Source organism: Amphiura filiformis, chromosome 7 (genome assembly GCF_039555335.1).
Source record: "Amphiura filiformis chromosome 7, Afil_fr2py, whole genome shotgun sequence".
Lineage (NCBI taxonomy): Eukaryota > Metazoa > Echinodermata > Ophiuroidea > Amphilepidida > Amphiuridae > Amphiura > Amphiura filiformis.
The window spans coordinates 2,591,154-2,616,999 of record NC_092634.1 but is presented as its reverse complement, the minus strand read 5'-3'; the positions used below and the strand labels follow the sequence as shown (position 1 = coordinate 2,616,999).

The 25,846-nt window shown below is 36.1% G+C and overlaps 2 protein-coding genes across 2 annotated transcripts in view; one reads left to right on the top strand and one right to left on the bottom strand.

Moving 5' to 3' along the window:
• Window positions 1-25,846, bottom strand: part of LOC140156561 (uncharacterized) — a 155,408-nt gene that overhangs the window by 83,390 nt on the left and 46,172 nt on the right. The gene's annotated exons all lie outside the window — the stretch shown is intronic.
• Window positions 14,555-17,769, top strand: LOC140156453 (uncharacterized). Its single transcript, XM_072179399.1, has 3 exons — window positions 14,555-14,683; window positions 16,181-16,750; window positions 17,593-17,769. The coding sequence occupies exons 2-3, from the start codon at window positions 16,187-16,189 to the stop codon at window positions 17,767-17,769; spliced, it is 741 nt and encodes a 246-aa protein (XP_072035500.1). The 5' UTR covers window positions 14,555-14,683; window positions 16,181-16,186.

Here is a 25,846-nt window from a genome sequence, read left to right as displayed (position 1 = left end):
TACTAAGTTTTGCCCCATGATCCCACCTTTCTCCAAACAACTTTAAATAAAATATAAGCAAAATTCACAATAAAATAATATCATTTGGCTGAAATTGACAATTTGCTGAAAATTTTCTCTTGATTAAATGTAGTAATTTTTTGAAAACTTTTGAAGCAAATTGAAACAAGTGAAGTGTATCTATCTTTAACCAAAGTATTAAATTGTACATTTTTGCTGACTCAAACCATTTGGGATCTTTCTTGTTTCTCTTGTAAATAGATTTGAACTTCTTTGTATATTACTAGAAGTAGATTGGCATAATTATGTATAATATTTTTGAGTGTTTACAAAACAAATTGTTGCAACAAGAAGAAATAATGGCAGCATTAAAGTTATGTGAAGAACTGATTGATTTTTGTATACATTTTTGAAGTAATAATGAAGTGTGTGATTTTTGAATAAACCAGTGAAATCAAATGATAATTATGTTACCATTAGTCATACATTTGTAGTATCTGAATGCCTAAATAAGGCAAAAAAAAACATGTTTGTTTCCTGTAGCAGGTCAAAAAAGTCAAATGCGAAATGAGGTGTTTTATTTTTTTTATTTTTTATAATCCAAGGTCTTAAAATGAAAAAAACAAAAACAAAAAAAAAACACTTTTTTGCTGCAAATTGGAATAGGAATTTACTGTGGGTCTCTCGGACACACAAAAAAAATCATATTTCTTCATATTCAAGAATATTTATGATCCCCTTTCAACTTGCAGATTAAAAAAAGTATTAAAAAAAATGTGTGACATTTTCTCCAGTAGTTTTTCACTATGCTCGTTTGTTGTGTGATGAGTAAAAAAAAAACCAAAATTTTTGGAATGCGGCTCCAGACTTTTTTAAGTATGGAGAGGGGGCAATGGGAGCAGGTCAAAAATCAACAAATTTAGCACAATATTGCTGCAAAAAGTAAAAATTTGTGTGATTTTATGTTTTACAGGGGGGGGGGGGAATCAGGGGCAGGGGATAGGGAGTTCTGACTGGGGCATGTGTGTCAAAGATGCACACTAAGTGGGGTTGTTATGTTGTACCCAATATATGAATGACACAAAAAGAAGCAGGCCTAACTTGTGTTATGCTTCAGTTTAAATAGGTTTAAGAAAACCTTTTCCGATAATTTTGAACTTGCTGTTACTGTTCCTTTTATTGTCAATTCAAAAGGGTATCACTAAAATTGTATTAACTTTAAAAAGAAGCAAATAAAAAAATGGGAACAATTTGGCATTTTAATTTCCAGTTTAAAGTTGGAAAATTTAATTAGGTCTAGATAATAATGATCTTTTAACATTTCTTTCAATTTTAATACATGATTGTGAAAAAAAGAGAAAAGATAGATTTAAAAAACCCCATCCTGACCCTGTCTGAAAGGCATCTTTTGAGGCTATGCAATGTTCCAATAAATTGATAGATTAATTGATTGAGCTTAGGTTTAGAATTGCATCACATTACAGTTAAGAGCCCCTTGAAAGAAAATCTCCTTGTTACACACCTTTATCAGGTAAATAAAGCTATTGATACACAAGATTGTGGACATGATTGCCAGAACATCACACTATTCATCTTATTGGGCTACTTCAAAATGTGTTTGAATCAAGAACCCAATCATCAGGGCACAGTGACATCGCCCCGATATCTTCATAGTAGAAATCGCCATGGTAGGTTGAATCCACAGCCACACATGGCTATTTTATTCGGACCTTATGAAGTGCATATTATTAGCGAAGTGACCTGACTAAGGCTATGACAATAGACGGGGTAATTGATTTCTCGCTGTGTGAGCAAGCTTGTATACGACATTGCGGTCAATGGTTAATATACTGTCTCCACTTGAGTGAGTGCCGCTATAGCCTGCTGCGCCGCTGTAGTCCATAGGCCTACAGGATCAGACCAACGCAATATAAAATTGAGAGTTTTGGTCAAATTTTGAGTTCAAAGCGCACGGCCAATTTTCAAAGCGCACGCTAACGACTATAATATCTGTTCAACACGTATTTTCAAGTGTATGAGACCACATCTGGTTTCTTGAGAAAAATTCATTTACGGGAGATATTCATCATTTTCTAACCCAGTAACCGAAGATTTTCGTCTGATATCAAAATCGTGCATAGCAATTCACGTGTATCGATCCCGTGTATTCATTTTAATGTCTCTGCTGCACCAAATAATTATTAGCCAGGCGATGTCGGTGTGCAGGGCTACTCTACAGTCAAATTATAGTGTCTCAAAAGTTTGTAATCCTCCAAAATGCATTTCTTTTTACATAAATATCATGCATCAAGCAAGGCATTTATGATCATGATCTCTGAAAAAAAAATTTCCTGTTACTAAAAGCCATCTGGGTCTATCAAATATTTGGGCTGAACAATTATGGTAACTCTGTAAAGTAATTGATTAACTTGGATTGATTGGCTTCTCAATGATGAGATGCATGCAGCGACACTATTTTCTGTTACCACATGGAGGTAGACAGATCACACAGTCAATACACTAGCTATCTGGCACAATTTGTATTTAGAAAACTAGTCCTGTTCATTCAAGTAGATTTGCCAACAATTTTGAGAAGCAACTTCTTCAGGGAATAGTACAAGCTAATAAACAACCACCTGGTGACTGGTGAATCCTGGACAAGACAGGAGTATTGCAAGACCATCACAGAGTGGCTACATCTTTTCCTGTTGTGCATAGATTATACTTTGACGGTAAGATACAAATTGTCTCATCACTCATTTTATTTTAGCCAGTGGGCTATTCCTGTTGAAATCCATACACCCCATGGCATATGGAAGACATGACCTTAATCTACCACACAGATGGAATCACCCCATCTCAAAATCAAACAGGGAACCTGTACAAAGTGTCATTTGATGTAATGAGGTGGAATCATATTGCAAAGGTTTGTGGGATGGGAAAGATATTAAGATCTTTCTGTGGAGCTTGGTTTGAATTCAATGAAATAATTCTGTTTTTAAAAGTTGCAAATCTTTTAAAAACTAGATTGTCTTAGCATCAGGGGCTCTTGGGCAATCATGTGCATCTGGGTGCAGAGGCTTATCCCCTCAATTTCCACTTGAGTCCACTCAAGCCCACTTCAGAGTTTCTGGCCTACCTTCAAGCTTTCAAGCTATTGATTCAGATCATAGTTTAAGGTTGTTATTGTTGTTTAGCAACAAGCCCAATTTTGACCACTCAGTTGTCACTTTAGTGGTATTCAACCAATCAGGTCTTCCGTTCTATTTTCCTTTCCTTTGGTGTGGCCATGATTTTTCTTGTGATGCACTTGCATTTCTCCATTCGATCAGGCAGGACCAAAAAATCCCACCCTCCCTCCCATTGTTGAGACGGGTATTAAAAAAAAAAAAAAAATGTCATAGATGCTTCATTAAAATTTTGTCAATTTACTCCAGCTCTACGCTTTAGATACATTAGATAAGTATGTTGTATAGGCTCTCTGTATGAGGGCTAATGATGTATATGTATGATATATATGGAGGTTCTTCAAATCCTGAAGAATCTTGTCTGTAGATTGTCTCCACTTTCTACTGCGCTTTGTATGGAGTCTGGTCAATACCTGACGAGACTTGTCGGTAGATTGTCTCCACTTTCTGCGCTTTTAATGGGAAATGAATGCTTTGTATGGAGTTTCTTCAAATCCTGAGGAATCTCTTGCAGGTAGATTGTCTCCACTTTCTACTGCGCTTTGTATGGACTTGTATGGAGTCTGGTCGATTCCTGACGAGACTTGTTGGTAGATTGTCTCCACTTTCTACTGCGCTCTTAATGGGAAATGAATGCTTTGTATGGAGTTTCTTCAAATCCTGAGGAATTTCTTGTAGGTAGATTGTCTCCACTTTCTACTGCGCTTTGTATGGACTTGTATGGAGTCTGGTCAATAGACGAGACTTGTCGGTAGATTGTCTCCACTTTCTACTGCGCTTTTAATGGGAAATGAATGCTTGTATGCAGTTTCTTTAAATCCTGAAGAACCTTGTCAGTAGATTGTCTCGCTTTAAGTAGTGTAATTAATGTTTCAGAGTTTGGAGTATCTATTATAGTGACTTGTTGTATTTGTCAGCAGAATCAGATTAATTATACTAAATGTTCATTATTTGGGCTGGCATTATTCCTTCTTTTGGAGATGCCTAATTATTTATTTAATTAAATTTAATTGCATTTAAAATGTGGTTTTCCAATCAAATCCTCTCGGGTTGATCCAAAGATCTGTATTTGGCTTAACATTAATTATTTTGGTTAAATGTGATACAGAAGTCAACTTTTGTGTGTCCATTCTATATGGTTGGTTGGCTTGTACACATTTTTCCAATAATACTCGTATTTAATACTCGTAGATAAATAATTTGAAAATGCTTGCTGTCGTTAAATATCTCAATTTATGTTTATGGCTTAATTTCTATGAAATTATATCATTATTTATCTTAATCATATTTATATCTAAATTGTTGAATGGTTAATAAGCTCTTATTAAATGGTCCTGATGATCGTTGGGGCAATGCTGAGTCTAAATCTTTGCTTTGTTGTGTTTTCCTGATGTCTCAAGACAATTGAACATTACATTTACCTTTCAAATCTCCATTATTTTCAAGTTATTTGATTTTTAAATGTGATCTCCATTTCTTTTCAGGTGATTATGGAGGGACCAATTCAAGGCAAACGTATCTATAGAAGATGCAAATATTGTGGCTTCAATGCAGGAAGCGCATCTCGTTTTATATCTCATATACGCCATCATGAATTACACTTCAAACCATATTGGTACACCAATCCTCAACTTAAGCCTAAAGCTGGGTGTTCGCAAATGAATCACCGAAATGGACAAAAAAGTTACAACGGCAGCAACCAAAAAGTACCACTAGAAAATCGCAAGCGTAAACGGGCACCTGGAAAGCTACGGGTCAAGATGAAATTTACTAAAAGTGCCAAAGGTAAACGCAAGCTTAAATGCGACTTCTGTGATAAACCATTCAGGTTTTTGAGTACAAAGAAAACGCATGAAAAGACCCATACAGGTGAGAGGCCCTATGCATGTAGCTACTGCAATAAATCATACAAATCAGTCCCAGCTAGGAGGGAACATGAATGGACTCACACAGGATACAAACCATACAAATGTAGCTACTGTGAGAAGCACTTTCGAGCAAAACCTCATAGAAAAAATCATGAAAGGTTACATACTGGAGAAAAACCTCACAAATGCAAATTCTGTGAGAAGATCTTCAGGCAGCATGGTGGATTGATTGAACATGAGATGACCCATACCGGTGAGAAACCATACAAATGTAGCTATTGTGAGAAGCACTTCCGTGCAAAATCTCATAGAAAAAATCATGAAAGGTTACACACTGGAGAAAAACCTCACAAATGCAAATTCTGTGAGAAGATCTTCAGGCAGCGTGGCGGATTGATTGAACATGAGAGGACTCATACCAGTGAGAAACCATTTAAGTGTAGCTACTGTGAGAAAACATTTGCACGCAACGTAGGTATGAGACAGCATGAACTGACCCACACTGGTAACAAACAGTTTGATTGTAAATTTTGTCAGAAATCTTTCCTGAAGTTGACCACGTTAAAAAAGCATGTGTTAATCCACACAAATGACAAGCCACATAAGTGTGACATATGCAACAAGACTTTCAGACAGTCGGGAACGCTTGATGCCCATAAAATGACCCACACTGATGAACACCCTCATAAATGTAGTCATTGCGATAAAACTTTTAAACTCAAAGCTCACATGAAACGACATGAGTTAAAGCACACAGGAGAGAAACCATATCGTTGTTCTTTCAGTGAATGTGATCGGGCTTTTATGAGACAAGATGGTCTGAAAAAACATGAACTGACTCATACTGGAGAGAAAAGATTTCATTGTAAATACTGTAACAGAGCTTTTGCTCGTCGGTCTTCTGTGGTGGATCATGAGCAGACACACACGGGTGAAGAAAAGCGCCACAAATGTAAATATTGCTGCCAATCTTATAAGAGTTTGACCGACTTGAAAGAACATGAATCGACACACACAGGAGTAATGATGTACACGTGTCAGTATTGCCCCAAACAATTCCATTTCAAAGGGAACTGCAAGCAACATGAAAGGAAGCATGAACGGGATTCGTTACTGATTCATCATTGCAAACATTGCAATAACAGACCATTTGCACATGCTGATGAATTACAAGTCCATGAAAAATCTCATCAATGCGGCTTCTGTGGTAAGATATGCCCGAATAATATGAGTCGTCTGAGTCAGCATGAAAAGTCACATCTGACAAAGGCTCACAAATGTCAGTATTGTGATATGGCCTTCAAGTTTTCAGGGCAGAAAACTCGCCATGAGATGATACACACAGGAGAAAAACCCTACAAATGTAGCTACTGTTCAAAGACATTTAATAGAGGAGATACATTAAAGTCCCATGAAAAACTTCACAGTGGGCAAAGAAATTATAAGTGCAATTACTGTGATAAGACGTTTACGCAATCCAGTACATGGAGAGACCATGAAAAGATACATACAGGAGAAAAACAGTATAACTGTAAATGTTGCTCAAAGTCTTTTATTAATATGAATTCAAAGAAACGCCATGAGCGAACACATGATAAGTCTACATATGATACTGCTACAAAAAAAGCACAATGCAAAATTCCATTGTACTGAAAGTTTTCCCTTATAATTCATGGATTTCAGGCAATTGATCACAAGTTGTAATATTTTAGAATTGATTGAAACTAATTGAAACAAGTGAAGTGTATCTATCTTTTACCAAATATTCAATTGTAATTTTTTCTGACTCAAACTATTTGGTATCTTTCTTGTTTCTTTTGTAAATAGATTTTAACTTTTTGTCTTTTTTGTATGTCAGTAGTAAATAGATTTGCATACAGTATGTATAATCAGGGCTCAACCAATTATCGGATCGGATACCCTATCGGCCTGATATTTTCGATATCAGTATCAGACTGGATATTGGTAAAAAAAAGAAAAAAAAGTTATGAAAAAATTCTTAATATTATTCATATTCAATTTATTTCCATCAAAATCACACACATAATAACACCAACAAGTTTTTATAAAAACAAGAAAAATAATGCTAGCACTAAAGTTCTGTGCAGAACTGATTGATTTCTGTAAAATTTGATAATGACTGATGTGATTTTTGAATAAACCAGTGAAATCAAATGATAATTATGTTACCGTTAATCATAGTATTAGTATGACTAAATAAGGGTTTTATCAAGTCTCAGGAATGTAAGAAAAGTGACATAACTTCCAAATCAATTTGTACATGGTACAGAAAGATATACAATTTTCTAAATGAAAGAGTCAAGAAATCCAAAAAAATAAAACAGATTTGGAGTAAAAAACTTTTGCGAGTGCGGCACCAGATTTTTTTTGAGCATGGAGAAGGGGTCATTCTGAGAGGGGGCGAAAATCAACAAATTTAGCACAAAATTGCTGCAAAAAAGTGGAAATTTTAGTGATTTTAGGTTTTTACTGGGGGCGGGGAGGGGGAGTTTTGACTGGGGCATCTGTGACAAAAAATAGCAATTGTTAAAAAAAATTGGAAAAAAAAGTTTCTAAATTTTCTAAATGAAAGAGTCAAGAAATCCGACACAATAAAACAGATTTGGAGTGAAAAACTTTTGGCGTGTGGCACTAGATTTTTTTTGAGCATGAAGAAGGGGTCATTCTGGAGGGGGAAAAATCAACACAAAATTTAGCATCAAAATTTAGCATCAAAATTTAGCACAAAATTGCTGCAAAAAGTGGAAATTTGTGTGATTTTAGGTTTTTACTGGAGCCATCGGAGAGCTGGGAGAGTTCTGACTGGGGCATGTCAAAGATCCACACTGAGTGATGAGATTGTAATGCTACACCCAATATATAAATGACACAACTGAGGAAGCAGGCTTAACTTGTGTTAAGCTTCAGTTTAAATTGGTTAAATGTGCATTGATTTTAAAGAAAGAGAACTTTTCTGATTTTGAATTTGTTTACATTTACTCTTCCTTTTATTATTAATTCAAAAGGGTATCACTAAAATTGTATTAACAATAAAATGAAAGGTTTTGTGAAGTCTTAATAAAGTCATGAAAAGTCATAAAGTAAAGAAGCAAATAAAACATAGGAATCATTTTCCAGTTTAAAGTTAGATATTTAAATTAGGACTGATGATCTTTTAACATTTCTTTAATTTTAATGCATGTATATATACATATATATTTTTTTTTAAAGAAAAGAAAAGATAGATTGATTGATTAAAAACCTAGATGGGGGAATATATGAAAATAAAGGGGGTTACGTCAAAAAAAATTGCAACAAAAGGTTTTTTAACTGATTTTGGTACTATGGGACCTCAGGAATAACAGAAAAAAAGTCCTGAAAAATCGGGCTACCGGAAAGTAGTTATCCAAGATGGCGTCCAAAATGGCCGCCAAAAAATCTTAAAATTACTATAATTCATTTATTTTTCACCACAGAGTTGGAATTTTGGTGTCTAAACCCATGTTTTGGGGGTCAATGATTTTATTATGATCAACAAAAATTGCTATAAATCACTTATTTCTTGTCATAGAGCTATAATTTTGGTGTCTATCCCTATGTTTGTGAGTTCAACAAATCCATTGAGACCATTAAAACTTTCACCAAGTGATAGCATCCATCTTGAATTTCAAAATGGCTGCCATTTCTGATATATTTTGCCAAAATTGCAATTTTTTTTTTAATGTTTTATAAAACTGTTTTATTAAACAATTAAAAAAACAAAACAAATAAAATGGAATCATTATTAATAACAAATGATTTATTCAATATATTTCCATCAATAAGGATATTGATATCTTATGGGAGCTCTTGATCAACTTCAAACAAGCAACTCCTAATTGGCCAGGAATGATGCACACTATCCATAGAGGAAACAAGCACCGGTCAGTCTTGGTTGATTTGATTTGATTTGATTTGATTTGTTCGGTTTGGACAACCCTGGATAACCCAAGAAAGCCTCTATTGAAGCTTATTTCCATTGGGGTCTATTTGAACACAGGGACGGGTTGGGAACAGTCAGGGGTTAACACCCTACTCTTTTCGAAACTGGCTGCGAGATATATGTACAGGTATGGCTCTCTGCACACAGGACCAACGGCTTGACGTCCCCTCCGAAGGACGGAGTACTTTCATGATTTATTTACCCAATTCTAAATGAAACATGCGGAGAGCGGAAGTCTGAATTTAATCTACAGATGTTGCCAATTAATTTCAGACTTTTTTCTCCAAGTCAATATCCCAGCAAATCACCATCGCCGGGAATTGAACCCATTACCTCATGCACTAAAGGCAAGTACCCTAACCATTGCGCCACGCTCTCCCGCTGGTTGTTGTGTTTTTGCCTATGATAGACATGTAATCAGGGGATAAGCCCTGTATTCTTTCCACATTGGAGCCAGGGCATTGGAGTTCCTTTGCAGTTTGGCAATGAAATATAACCTGTCACCAATAGTCATATTTGACCAGCCCCTATGCTGAGATCAACCAATATTGCAGAGTGATCAGATAACCTAGAAATCCAAGATGGCGTCCAAAATGGAAAAAAAAAAAACCAACCTTATAATTTACTTATTTTTCACCCATGAGTTGCAATTTTGGTGTCTACACCCATGTTTTGGGGGTCAAGGATTCCTCTTTGACTAACAAAAATATTTCAGATTAATCAGATAAGCAAGCTATAAATCCAAAATGGCTGCCTAAAATCTGGAATTTAGGTGATAGTTTTAACGCAATAATGATCTATTGAAAGTTGACATTTTAGTATCTACACCCATGTTTGGAGGTCCAACCAAAAAATTAAATTTGGCATCCAATATGGTCACCAAAATTGTTTTATACTGTATATATTACCTGTCGTTTGAGGTTGGTAGTGACGTGTCTCACTATGATTGGTTGGTAAAGTGAGAAAAACCTTAAAATGACTTGAACTGTATTTATATTATCTTACAAGTACTTCCCAGTGGGTAAAGACAACAGCCACAAAGTTGCCAGCACTGATGGAGTCGGAAAAAAAATGCAGTGCGATGGTTGGTTGGTTGATTGGTTGGTTGATATCCCTACCATCCCTATGCAGGAGTACTGAGACAAGTCTCCTAGTTAAGCTGAAATAGATTGCCCAATTTCAGCAATGATAATATAAAAGTCAATATTGGTGAGACACAATAGACAGGTCAAATGTTGGCTGTCATAAATTGGCTAGTCAAAATTAGGTAGAGGCGTAATCCCATTGGCTTGTAAAGAGTCTAATTTGGAAAAGAGTTCATACAATATTATGTAGACTCGGACATAATTGGTATAGAGAGTTCATACAATATTATGTAGACTCTGGCATAAAGAGTTCATACAATTTTTTGTATACTCAGTCATACATATAGGCACATGATGATGATGTTTTACTAGAAGCCTTCATTGTCAATATCATATATGACGTCCCTTACTCAGGCAGGACTAAAATGCTGATCATTTTAATTGAGTTAATTGGCTATAGTACATCATTTTCACTCTTCATCTCATCTTCCATAACTATTTGATTGCTATGTGGGTTGTTACATGAGTCAGTTTGGCAGGGACCACATCCAGCATGACATGGTAGTCCGTATATCTTTGGCAGCTGCAGCGAGGTGGGCAGTTTTTGCAATTACAGTGGATCATTTTGAGTAGGTTATCAGGGGCAGCCTTCATGTCAGTCATGATCGGAACCATCTGATTGCTGTCTATTTTCCACCCCAGTCCAAGACATCCATACCATTGTTAGTCCCCATCCAGACCATAATCTGGTAGTAAACTCCGAGGCAGTGACATTTGGTGGCCGATGCAGTAGGAGGAAAACGTTCAGGAGTGACAAACTATTTTGCAGATGTTATCTTCTTGACAAATATGTTGTAGCGCAGGGTTGCAAGTGAACTCTCCCCATTGCTGCCAAACATAACAGCCATAGCTTTGCTACCAAACTCCTGATTTGCCTTGACTGGTTTGGGAGAATGGTTGTTGAGTCGTTGGTGTGTATTGTCTTTGATGGATGGACCTCCACCATACCCATCAAAGACCACAGTTGCCAATCCATAATGGAAAACAGTGAGGTCTGCATATGACAGTGTAATCGACCCATAACTGTCTCCAGTTTTCCATGGTACTCGATGCAACAAGGAACCGCCATCAAGGACATAATGATCAGTAATTGGATAAGACTCTTTGAGGACTTCGTAATCACCTGACGTCACGTTGCTTGAATGTTCAGTGATAATGGTAGCTATTTGAGGCTCATCTGCTTCTCGGAAAATGTTTCTGGCATCAAACAAGGTGGGAGGAAATGTAATGAGGTCGTAATCCATAACCTCTTGCATTGAAAGCTCTCTTGTTTGCGACACTACTACAAACCGTTGAAATAAGAGGGCGGGTCAATTGTCTGATCTGGAGCAATTGGTACAGCAGACGAATCTCCAAGGGTTTTTGCCTTGTCTTTGCGCTTGAATGATACTTTAAAGACTGGTTGGTCATGCATTTTGGCTACAATTGCCATACCAACTGACTCATACTCATGAACATTAACATCGGCATCGGCCACTACACCATTCGCAACATTTCTTAAGGAAGGGTCTGAAGAGAAGTGTGAGTAAGTATCCAACTTTGAACTTAATTTGGATAAGTCTAATGTATCTCTATTGATCCTTGATTCAGCTGACTCTTTATGCTGTTCACTTGTAGAGTAGGAGAGGCGATTGAATTCCTGCATGACATTGTTATACTCAGATGTTATGGGTGTTGACATCATCCATGGTGATCGCTGCTCTTCGTTCATAGGCCTACCGCTTCACGTGTTAAGCCTCCAGTACTCTTCAGTGATCTCATTAACATCTGTTCGATTACTAGATCTGAACTTAGGCCTGCCCAAAACTGATTACTGCGGCGAATGATATGGAAGTCATTGGAGAGTTTCTGGAAAACGTCTGGATGTTTGGTCTCAAGCTCACTCATCTCTTGAATGTAGAGATATGCCGATTTCAAGTAGTTGTAATGTCCAGCTGCAGCAAAATTGGAAAGCAGTCAGCAACAGCACTTAGGTACATGGACCAACATCCGGTGCGATCTTCCATGATCAACGCTCTGGCCACTCTCAACATCTTCAAGTTCTAGCTTGATCTTGCCCAATATATCAGATGTCTCAATACTCTCCAATGTTGTTCCCCCTACCATCAAAGAAGAGTACACATCTTCAGATTCATCCATCAATGTCTGAAATTGGTTATTATCATGCAGCACATCTGATGCATTTGGTTTAGACACTTGTCTACCAGCAGGTGGCCCTGGAATGCTCTTTGGACAGACTTTCCAGTGAACATAAGCACAACATTTTCACCATACACAGATTCTAGGATGTCTTTAAATCCTGTCCCTTGCATTAGAGTACCTATTGCTCCAAGTAAATTCATGAATGTATGAAAACAACCCAGCAGCAAGACGATCCTTTTCAATGGGCTGTTCTCCAGTGCATCATGGATGATCTCAGCATAGGGGCTGGTCAAATATGACTATTGGTGACAGGTTATATTTCATTGCCAAACTGCAAAGGAACTACAATGTGGAAAGAATACAGGTCTTATCCCTGAATACATGTCTATCATAGGCAAAAACACAACCGAAGACTGACCCGGGTGCTCGTTTCCTCTATGGATAGAGTGCATCATTCCTGGCCAATTAGGAGTTGCTTGTTTGAAGTTGATCGAGAGCTCCCATAAGATATCAATATCCTTATTGATGGAAATATATTGAATAAATCATTTATTGATAAAATTAATGATTCCATTTTATTTGTTTTGTATCATTTTTATAATTGTTTAATAAAACAGTTTTATAAAACATTAAAAATATAATGTATAGCTTCTGTTATTTTCAAAAAATTGACATTTTAGCAAAATATATCAGAAATGGCAGCCATTTTGAAATTCATGTTGGATGCTATTACTTGGTGAAAGTTTTAATGGCCTAATTGGATTTGTTGAACTCACAAACATAGGGATAGACACCAAAATTATAGCTCTATGACAAGAAATAAGTGATTTATAGCAATTTTAAGGGTATCGGCGGCCATTTTGGACGCCATCTTGGATTTCTAGGTTATCTGATAACTCTGCAATATTTTTGTTGATCATAATAAAATCATTGACCCCCAAAACATGGGTTTAGACACCAAAATTCCAACTCTGTGGTGAAAAATAAATGAATTATAGTAATTTTAAGATTTTTTGGCGGCCATTTTGGACGCCATCTTGGAAAACCACTTTCCGGTAGCCCGATTTTTCAGGACTTTTTTTCTGTTATTCCTGAGGTCCCATAGTACCAAAAGCAGTTAAAAAACCTTTTGTTGCAATTTTTTTTGGGTCAAACCGTATATTCCCCCGTCTAACCCACCCTGACCCTGTCTGAGAGGCATGCTTTGTGACTATACAAGAAAAAACCTGTTATAAAGAAGTATTTTCCAGAACCAAGTTATAAATTCTTTTGTTATTTATTGTTTTTACAACCCTGATATCGAAATTTGGATATAAAGAACTAATTTCTCTGTCCCTGACAACTTCGTTACAATGAGTTTCAACTGTATTCAAATAATTTGATGTTTAATTGCTTGGGCTCATTGATAGTTTTGAATTGTATTGCCATACAGTTGAGAGCCCTTGAAAAAATCTCCGTGTTACACACCTTATCACAGGGTTGCCCGCGATTTGAGAGCCCAATTGGGTGACTTTTGAAGATTTTCCCCTGCAACTTTTTGACAATTTCCTTTCCTATAGAAACCAATGGTTAGGAGAAAAATTGAGCGACTTTTTGATTATTTGACTCACAATTTGGGCTGAATTTTTTTGGCAACTCTGCTTTATCAGGTAAATAAAAGCTATTGATACACATGCTTTACTGCACACAGACATTGATTTAAGATCTTTGGCAAGTATTAGACTCACAAAGATTTATAGGACATGGTTGCCAGAACATCACACTATCCATCTCATTGGGCTCCTTCAAAATGGGTTTGAATCAAGAATTCACCAGGGTTAGGTTACTCTATAGTCAAATGAAAGTGTCTCAAATGTTTGTAAACCTCCAAAATGATGTTACTTTTGATATAAATATCATGCATCAAGTAGACTGTAAATCATGATATCTGAAAACAAACTTCAAGTTTCCTAAGTAAAAGCAGAGGAGACTTTTATGGTAAAACTGTCTATCAAATATTTGGGCTGAACAATTATGGCAACTCTGTAACTGATTGATTCACTTGATTGATTGGCTTTTAAAGATAAGACATGCATCATAGATTATCAAAATATGCATGCATGAAGCGACACTATTTTCAGTTACCAGATACATCACATAGTCAAAATACATTATCTGATGCAATTTGTATTTAAAACTGGTAAAACTAGACCTGCTTATAGATGTACTTGCCAACAAAAATTATGAGAAGCAACTTCTTCAGGAAATAGTAGACAACCACCTGTTGACTGCTGGAGCACCGTCAGGACAGAGGAGTATTACAAGACCCACAGAGAGCCTGTATCTTTACCTGTTGTGGGTACAGATTATACTTTGAAGGTAAGATACAAATTGTCTCATCACCCATAAATTTTATTCTAGCCATGCACTCAATGGGCTATTCCATCTGAAATGTATATACCCCATGGAAGACATGACCTTAATCATCCACACAGGGCTACACAGGGGGAATTTAAGGGATCTGGAATGAGCGTTTTGACAGTATTTTTTGTGGGACATGAGAGCACATCAGACATGTCAAATTTTTTCCCAAAAAGACCTAATTTTTTGGTGTTTTTGGAAAAAAAAAATCCATATCTTCAATACGAAAGGTCAAAATTTTTAATTGATCGTCGGCTTTTCATCCCACCTACATACACTTTAAGTATAACTCATCAGATTTATAAAGTTTACTTTGAGTACTGTTAAATATCAAAAATATCAATTTTTAATCATTTGCCATAAAACCTGTATTACTTTGCAAATTTCAAAAAAGCAAAATTATTTGATATCAGAAGGACATTCTTCGCATTCAGAATGCAATTCGATATGTTTGATGTGCTCTAATGTCCCACAATAAATACTGTCCAAACATTCATACCCCATAAATTCTCAATCCCTGCGTGGAAGATTGGTTAAGGTCATGTCTTCCATAGGGGTGTATGGATTTCATCTTAAAAAGCCAGAGAAACCAGTGACCATATTTTGATCCTATTTAAATTACCTCCAGTTGAGCAAAATGAATTTCTATTATATTTGTTGTTGGTACTTTTCATAAGTAACATGATAAGGCCTACTACAGTACAAAATACACATGTGTCAAACATGAATTTATTTTCAATGTCAAACTTCTGTAGTGGGTGCATTCTCATTATTTTCTATAATTCGCCAGCAAAGTGATTACATAACTCCTTGGTAACTGGATCATGCACCTTTTGGAATTGGTAGTTATGCCATAGACTTTGTGTTGCGATCATTTCGATTGTGGTGCAGAACTCAAAAGCGTGATCCAGTTGACATAGTGATAATCGGATTAACACGTAACACTTCGCTGGCAAATTAAGAGGCGGTCCTAACAATTTTCTTATGTCTTAATTATCATAAGGGATCAATAGCATACCTATCATTGAATATGATAACCATGCTGTTTTGAATAATTCTTACAAAACTAATTAATGAAACAATAACCAGACAAAAGTACAAAACACACACAAAAAAAAATAGCAAGCATTTTGAAAAACAAAAAGGATGAGGGCGAGACACAGAAATATCTTACACTTACCATAATGCATTTTCTCAATTTACTGATATGCTATCTAGTGCAACATGGGCCGCTAGTGTTGAAATGTGCCTCAGTGAACAGATAACATCCAGATCTTGTAAAACGTGCTTATTATTTTACTATCGACCCATGTTTAGCCAGTACATCGTCGTGTATTCTCAAAATGAGATTTCAATCAAATAATTGTGAACATTGCATTGACCTTTCATATCAAGTCTCCATTGTATTATTTTCAAGTTTTTTGATTTTTAAATGTGGTCTCCATTTCTTTTCAGGTGACTATGGAGAGACAAATTCAAGCCAGACGTATCTATAGAAGATGCAAATATTGTGGCTTCAACGCAGAAAGTGCATCTCGTTTTATATCTCATATACGCCATCATGAATTACGCATCAAACCATATTGGTACACCAATCCTCATCTTAAACCTAAAGCTGGGTGTTCACAAATGAATCACAGAAATGGACAAAAAAGTGGCAACGGCAGCAACCGAAAAGCGCCACCACAAAATCGCAAGCGTAAACAGGTACCTGGAAAACTGCGGGTCAAGATGAAATTTACTAAGACTGCAAAAGGTAAACGCAAGCTTAAATGTAACTTCTGTGATAAACCATTCAGGTTTTTGAGTAAGAAGAAAACGCATGAAAAGACCCATACAGGTGAGAGGCCCTATGCATGTAGCTACTGCAATAAATCATACACAACAGTTCAATCCAGGAGGGAACATGAATGGACTCACACGGGATACAAACCATACAAATGTAGCTATTGTGAGAAGTACTTTCGAGCAAAATCTCTGAGAAAGTTCATGAAAGGCTGCATACTGGAGAAAAACCTCACAAATGTAAATTCTGTGAGAAGACCTTCATACAGCAACATGGATTGATTACACATGAAAGGACCCATAGCGGTGAGAAACCATTTAAGTGTAACTACTGTGAGAAAACATTTGCACGGGTGATGGCAGGAGACAACATGAACTAACCCATACTGGTAACAAACAGTTTGATTGCAAATTTTGTCAGAAATCTTTCCTGAAGTTGACCACGATGAAAAAGCATGAGTTAATCCACACAAATGATAAGCCACACCAGTGTGACATATGCAACAAGACTTTCAGACAGTCAGGAACGCTTGATGCCCATAAAATGACCCACACTGATGAACGCCCTCATAAATGCAGTCATTGTGATAAAACTTTTAAACTCAAAGCTCACATGAAACGACATGAGTTAAAGCACACGGAGAGAAACCATATCGTTGTTCTTTCAGTGAATGTGATCGGGCTTTTATGAGACAAGATGGTCTGAAACAACATGAACTGACTCATACGGGAGTGAAAAGATTTCATTGTAAATTCTGTAACAAAGCTTTCATCCATCGGTCTCACGTGCAGGTTCATGAACAGACACACACAGGTGAAGAAAAGCGTCACAAATGTAGATATTGTTGCCAATCTTATCAGAGTTTGATCTGCTGGAAAGAACATGAATCGACACACACAGGAGTAATGCTGTACACCTGTCAACACTGCCCCAAACAATTCCATTTCAAATGTAGCTGCAAGCAACATGAAAAGAAACATGAAAGGGATTCGTTACTGATTCATCATTGCAAACATTGCAACAGATCATTTGCAGATGCTGCCAAATTACAAGTCCATGAAAATTCTCCATTTCTTTTCAGGTGACTATGGAGAGACAAATTCAAGCCAGACGTATCTATAGAAGATGCAAATATTGTGGCTTCAACGCAGAAAGTGCATCTCGTTTATATCTCATATACGCCATCATGAATTACGCATCAAACCATATTGGTACACCAATCCTCATCTTAAACCTAAAGCTGGGTGTTCACAAATGAATCACAGAAATGGACAAAAAAGTGGCAACGGCAGCAACCGAAAAGCGCCACCACAAAATCGCAAGCGTAAACAGGTACCTGGAAAACTGCGGGTCAAGATGAAATTTACTAAGACTGCAAAAGGTAAACGCAAGCTTAAATGTAACTTCTGTGATAAACCATTCAGGTTTTTGAGTAAGAAGAAAACGCATGAAAAGACCCATACAGGTGAGAGGCCCTATGCATGTAGCTACTGCAATAAATCATACACAACAGTTCAATCCAGGAGGGAACATGAATGGACTCACACGGGATACAAACCATACAAATGTAGCTATTGTGAGAAGTACTTTCGAGCAAAATCTCACAGAAACGTTCATGAAAGGCTGCATACTGGAGAAAAACCTCACAAATGTAAATTCTGTGAGAAGACCTTCATACAGCAACATGGATTGATTACACATGAAAGGACCCATAGCGGTGAGAAACCATTTAAGTGTAACTACTGTGAGAAAAACATTTGCACGGGTGATGGCAGGAGACAACATGAACTAACCCATACTGGTAACAAACAGTTTGATTGCAAATTTTGTCAGAAATCTTTCCTGAAGTTGACCACGATGAAAAAGCATGAGTTAATCCACACAAATGATAAGCCACACCAGTGTGACATATGCAACAAGACTTTCAGACAGTCAGGAACGCTTGATGCCCATAAAATGACCCACACTGATGAACGCCCTCATAAATGCAGTCATTGTGATAAAACTTTTAAACTCAAAGCTCACATGAAACGACATGAGTTAAAGCACACGGGAGAGAAACCATATCGTTGTTCTTTCAGTGAATGTGATCGGGCTTTTATGAGACAAGATGGTCTGAAACAACATGAACTGACTCATACGGGAGTGAAAAGATTTCATTGTAAATTCTGTAACAAAGCTTTCATCCATCGGTCTCACGTGCAGGTTCATGAACAGACACACACAGGTGAAGAAAAGCGTCACAAATGTAGATATTGTTGCCAATCTTATCAGAGTTTGATCTGCTGGAAAGAACATGAATCGACACACACAGGAGTAATGCTGTACACCTGTCAACACTGCCCCAAACAATTCCATTTCAAATGTAGCTGCAAGCAACATGAAAAGAAACATGAAAGGGATTCGTTACTGATTCATCATTGCAAACATTGCAACAGATCATTTGCAGATGCTGCCAAATTACAAGTCCATGAAAATTCTCATCAATGCAGCTTCTGTGGTAAGATATACCCGAATATGAGTGTTCTAAAGAAGCATGAAAAGACACATTTGACCAAGACTCACAAATGTCAGTATTGTGATATGGCCTTCAAGTGTTCAGGGCAGAAAACTCGCCATGAGATGATACACACAGGAGAAAAACCCTACAAATGTAGTTACGGTTCAAATACATTTAATAGAGGAGATACATTAAAGTCCCATGAAAAACTTCACAGTGGGCAAAGAAATTATAAGTGCAGTTACTGTGATAAAACTTTCACGCAATCTAGTGGATTGAAAGAACATGAAATGATACATACAGGAGAAAAACCGCACATGTGTAGCTATTGCTCAAAGTCGTTTATTAGTATGAAATCAAAGAAATACCATGAGCGAACACATGATAAGCCTACGCAAGATACTGCTATAATGCAAAATTCCATTGTACCAAGAGTACAATTGATGGACATGAAAAGCTACAGGGATGGAAATCGTGGAGCATATACTTAGCCCTCTACCATGACAAATCAGGCTGCAACAACTAAATTGATATATAGAGCGTTGGCTCTTATAGAGGCCTTGCATGTGACATATCATCCCGTAAATATGGCAGACTACTCAAATGCATTCAACAAAAGCATGATTGCAATCTACCGTGACAGTTCGTCTCACACATAACCCTGCACTACGATCAAATAGGTTGATGACAACATTTGATTGAATGGACTGCACTCCGCCATAACTACGGTGAAGGACACGGTTCAAATCCTTTGTTTGGAGCCAATCGATAAACTCATGCAAGGCCTCTATTAAAGTATATCCTTGTATTAAAAATCAAATGAGACAGTTTACATTTCATAGCTTTCATGCTGAAATTTCTGGGCTTGCCTTTTGTTATTTCCCTATTTCACATGCTCAAGAACATATCTTTACAGATGAATGAGCACGAAAAGAATCTTCCGCACGTCTATATAGTGCAGAGAAAATATCACATAGTTGACTCAGGAAACATAATGACACAGGTGTTGACTGCAGAAAACAAGTTAAATTTTCTTTAAAAAAGTACAAATTTCAGACTTTTGCATTATCATGACCATATTTGGAAGAAAAATGCATTACAATGAGTACAAAGAAGCCCAGTATTGGATTATTGGTACCGTACTTCAAAATCAAAACTGAAATCATATAAGGAAAATATGGAATTATGATATATAATATCATCAAATTTTACATATGATGAGTTGAAAATGTAAATTATGCTTGCTTTCATTTCTGAATAGATTTTAACTTTTTTGTATGCGGTAGAAGTAGTTTTGTACAGTATTTTATTGTTTTGACTAAAAAAAGCAACAGCAAACACTTTATTGCAACTATAAGAAATAATGCCAGCATTTAAGTTGAGAAATTTTTAATGCACATTGGATTTCTACACATGTGTTGACAGTACAGTGTAAAGAATTTAAACCAGTAGGTTGATAGGTTGTCAAAATATTTAAAAAAAATCCTCATGTTACTAAGTTTTGCCCCATGATCCCACGTTTCTCCAAACAACTTTAAATAAAATATAAGCAAAATTCACAATAAAATAATATCATTTGGCTGAAATTGACAATTTGCTGAAAATTTTCCCTTGATTAAATGTAGTAATTTTTTGAAAACTTTTGAAGCAAATTGAAACAAGTGAAGTGTATCTACCTTTAACCAAAATATTAAATTGTACATTTTTGCTGACTCAAACCATTTGGGATCTTTCTTGTTTCTCTTGTAAATAGATTTTAACTTCTTTGTATATTACTAGAAGTAGATTGGCATAATTATGTATAATATTTTTGAGTGTTTACAAAACAAATTGTTGCAACAAGAAGAAATAATGGCAGCATTAAAGTTATGTGAAGAACTGATTGAATTTTGTATACATTTTTGAAGTAATAATGAAGTGTGTGATTTTTGAATAAACCAGTGAAATCAAATGATAATTATGTTACCATTAGTCATACATTTGTAGTATCTGAACGCCTAAATAAGGCAAAAAAAACCATGTTTGTTTCCTGTAGCAGGTCAAAAAAGTCAAATGCGAAATGAGGTGTTTTATTTTTTTTATTTTTTATAATCCAAGGTCTTAAAATGAAAAAAAACAACAACAAAAAAACTTTTGCTGCAAATTGGAATAGGAATTTACTGTGGGTCTCGGACACACAAAAAAATCATATTTCTTCATATTCAAGAATATTTATGATCCCTTTCAACTTGCAGATTAAAAAAGTATTAAAAAAATGTGTGACATTTTCTCCAGTAGTTTTTCACTGTGCTCGTTTGTTGTGTGATGAGTAAAAAAAACCCCACAATTTTTGGAATGCGGCTCCAGACTTTTTTTGAGTATGGAGAGGGGACAATGGGAGCAGGTCAAAAATCAACAAATTTAGCACAATATTGCTGCAAAAAGTAAAAATGTGTGTGATTTTATGTTTTACAGGGGGGGCATCAGGGGATAGGGAGTTCTGACTGGGGCATATCTGTGTCAAAGATGCACACTAAGTGAGGTTGTTATGTTGTACCCAATATATGAATGACACAAAAAGAAGCAGGCCTAACTTGTGTTATGCTTCAGTTTAAATAGGTTAAAAAAAACCTTTTCTGATGATTTTGAACTTGCTGTTACTGTTCCTTTGAACTTGCTGTTACTGCTATAATTTTTGAGAAAAATGCAAAAATAGGCACAAAATTGGCCAGGGTGTAGTACCCCTTAAAGTTGGAAAATTAAATTAGGTCTAGATAATAATGATCTTTTAACATTTTTTTTTTTCAATTTTAATACATGATTGTGAAATAAAAAGAGAAAAGATAGATTAAAAAACCATACCGACCCTGTCTGAAAGGCATCTTTTGTGGCTATGCAATGTTCCAATAATTTGATAGATTAATTGATTGGGCTCATTGACTGCCTAGGTTTTGAATTGCATTACACTACAGTTGAGAGCCCCTTGAAAGAAAACCCCCTTGCTACACACCTTTATCAGGTAAATAAAGATATTGATACACAAGATTGATTTAATATATATGGCAAGTATTAAACTTGTATATATTGATAGGACATGATTGCCAGAACATCGCACTATCCATCTTACTGGGCTATTTCAAAATGTGCCTGAATCAAGAGCGCAATCATCAAAAGTTTCTAAACCTCCAAAATGCATTTCTTTTTACATAAATATCATGCATCAATTAAGCAAGGCATTTATGATCATGATCTATGAAAAAAACCTTCAAGTTTCCAAAGTAAAACTGTGTTACTGAAAGCCATCTTGGTCTATCAAATATTTGGGCTGAACAATTATGGCAACTCTGTAACTGATTGATTAACTTGATTGATTGGCTTCTCAAAGATAAAAGATGCATGCAGCGACACTATTTTCTGTTATCACATGGAGGTAGACAGATCACATAGTCAATACACTATCTGGCGCAACTTGTATTTAGATAACTAGACCTGTTCATACAAGTAGATTTGCCAACAATTATGAGAAGCAACTTCTTCAGGAAATAGTAGACAACAACCTGCCGACTCCTGGAGCACCGTCAGGACAGAGGATTATCATACCACTAAGGTAAACATCAAAGAACACCGCTAACCTGATATATTTTCGTATCTAGTCAGTGAGTGCGTATTTTACGCTTTATATCTAGTCAGTGAGGCGTATTTACGCAAGGCCGATCTGGCGTGTCGGCGAGGTACGCGTATAAAAAGCGAATCACGTAAACCGGGCGCGTAAAATGCACCCAACCTGTAATACGCGGAACAGTCATCTATTTTTTGTAATATTTTTCCTATTTAGCAGGAATTAAAATGTTTAAAAACGTAATTATTTCAATATTTAGAATGACTTAGTGGTATGATAAATTAGTTATTAGGTTCAGCGTCGGTATAGTGCGGAAATTATCATGCGCTCAGTGTCATACTGGGTTCAGCCTTGGCTTCACCCAGTATGACACTTCAGCATCGATAATTCCCTGCACTATACTCCGCTTCACCTAATAACTAATAGTATTATAAGACCCGCAGAGAGCCTACATCTTTTCCTGTTGTGTGTACATATTATACTTTGAAGGTAAGATACAAATTGTCTCATCACTCATTTTATTCTAGCCACTCAAAGGGCTATTCCCCCCACCCCCAGGCATATGGAAGACATGACTTTAATCTACCACACAGATGGATTCACTCATTCTCAAAATGAAAACAGGGAACCTGTACAAAGTATTGAGTGTCATTTGATGTAATGAGGTGAAATCATATTGCAAAGGATTGTGGGATGGGTAAAATATTAAGACCTTTCTGTGGAGCTTTGTTTCAATTTCAATCAAATAATTGTGATTCACATCTGATCAAATTGTAACAATTCTCCATTATTCTCTAGTTATTTGATTTTTAAATGTGATAATATAATCTTTTCAGGTGACTATGGAGGGACAAATTCAAGCCAGACGTATCTATAGAAGATGCAAATATTGTGGCTTCAACGCAGAAAGCACTTCTCGTTTTATATCTCATATACGCCGTCATCAATTACGCATCAAACCATATTGGTACACCAATCCTCAACTTAAGCCTAAAGCTGGGTGTTCTCACATGAATCACAGAAATGGACAAAAAAGTGTCAACGGCAGCAACCGAAAAGTGCCACCACAAAATCGCAAGCGTAAACAGGTACCTGAAAAACTGCGGGTCAAGATGAAATTTACTAAGAGTGCAAAAGGTAAATGCAAAATTAAATGCGACTTCTGTGATAAACCATTCAGGTTTTTGAGTACGAAGAAAACGCATGAAATGACCCATACAGGTGAGAGACCTTATGTATGTAGCTACTGCAATAAATCATACAAATCAGTCCCAGCTAGGAGGGAACATGAATGGACTCACACAGGATACAAACCATACAAATGTAGCTACTGTGAGAAGCACTTTCGAGCAAAATCTCACAGAAAAGTTCATGAAAGGCTTCATACTGGAGAAAAACCTCACAGATGTAAATTCTGTGAGAAGACCTTCAGGCAACAACATGGCTTGATTACACATGAAAGGACCCAAACCATTTAAGTGTAGCTACTGTGAGAAAACGTTTGCACGCAACACAGGAATGAGACAACATGAGCTAATCCACACTGGTAACAAACAGTTTGACTGTAAATTTTGTCAGAAATCTTTCCTGAAGTTGACCACGTTGAAAAAGCATGAGTTAATCCACACAAATGCCAAGCCACATAAGTGTGACATATGCAACAAGACTTTCAGACAGTCTGGAACGCTTGATGCCCATAAAATGACACACACTGATGAACGCCCTCATAAATGTAGTCATTGCAATCAAACTTTTAAACTCAAAGCTCACATGAAACGACATGAGTTAAAACACACAGGAGAGAAAACATATCATTGTTCTTTCAGTGAATGTGATCGAGTTTTTGTTAGGCCAGATGGTCTATATGCACATGAACTGACTCATACTGGAGAGAAAAGATTTCATTGCAAATACTGTAACAGAGCCTTCGCTCTTCGGTCTTATGTGCAGGCTCATGAACAGACGCATATGGGCGAAGAAAAGCGTCACAAATGTAAATATTGCTGCAAATCTTACAGGGATTTGAGAAGCTTGAAAGATAATGAATCGACACACACAGGAGAAATGCTGTATACGTGTCAGTATTGCCCCAAACAATTCCATTTCAAATGTAACTGCAAGCAACATGAAAGAAAACATGAAAGGGATGCATTACGGATTCATCATTGCAAACATTGCAACAGATCATTTGCACAATCAGATGAATTACAAGTGCATGAAAAATCTCATCAATGCAGCTTCTGTGATAAGATATGTTCTGATATCAGTCAGCATAAAAGGACACATATGACCAAAACTCACAAATGTCAGTATTGTGATATGGCCTTCAAGTTTTTAGGGCAGAAAACTCGCCATGAGATGATACACACAGGAGAAAAACCCTACAAATGTAGCTACTGTTCAAAGACATTTAATAGAGGAGATACATTAAAGTCCCATGAAAAACTTCACAGTGGCCAAAGAAATTATAAGTGCAGTTACTGTGATAAAACTTTCACGCAATCTAGTGGATTGAAAGAACATGAAATGATACATACAGGAGAAAAACCGCATACATGTAGCTATTGCTCAAAGTCGTTTATTAGTATGAAATCAAAGAAATGCCATGAGCGAACACATGATAAGCCTACACAAGACACTGCTATAATGCAAAATTCCATTGTACCATTAAGAGTGCAATTGATGGACATGAAAAGTTACACTAGGGATGGAAATTGTGGAGCATTATATATAATATAATATAATATAATATAATATAATATAATATAATATAATATAATATAATATAATATAATTTTAGCCCTCTACACACAATTGTTAGGTGTTGATTGCAGACAACAAGTTCTATATTTTCTTTAAAAATTCACACATTTCAGAATTCATGCATTGAAATGAGCATAAAGATGCCCAGTATTGGTGTATTTAGAACTGCAATCAAAACTGAAATTATGTAAGGAAAATAATGAATTACGATATTTATCATTGATCAAATAAGGCAAATGAAGAGTTGAAAATATAAATAATGATTTGAAATCATTTATGAATCGATTTTAACTTTTTTGTATACATGCGAGTAGAAGTAGTTTTGTACTTTTATTGTTTTATTTTATTGTTTTGACTAAAAAAAAGCACCAACAAACATTTTATTGCAACTATGAGAAATAATGCTAGCATTTAAGTTGAGAAATTATTAAATCCAAATTGGATTTCAACATACATGTTCACAGTGTAAACAAT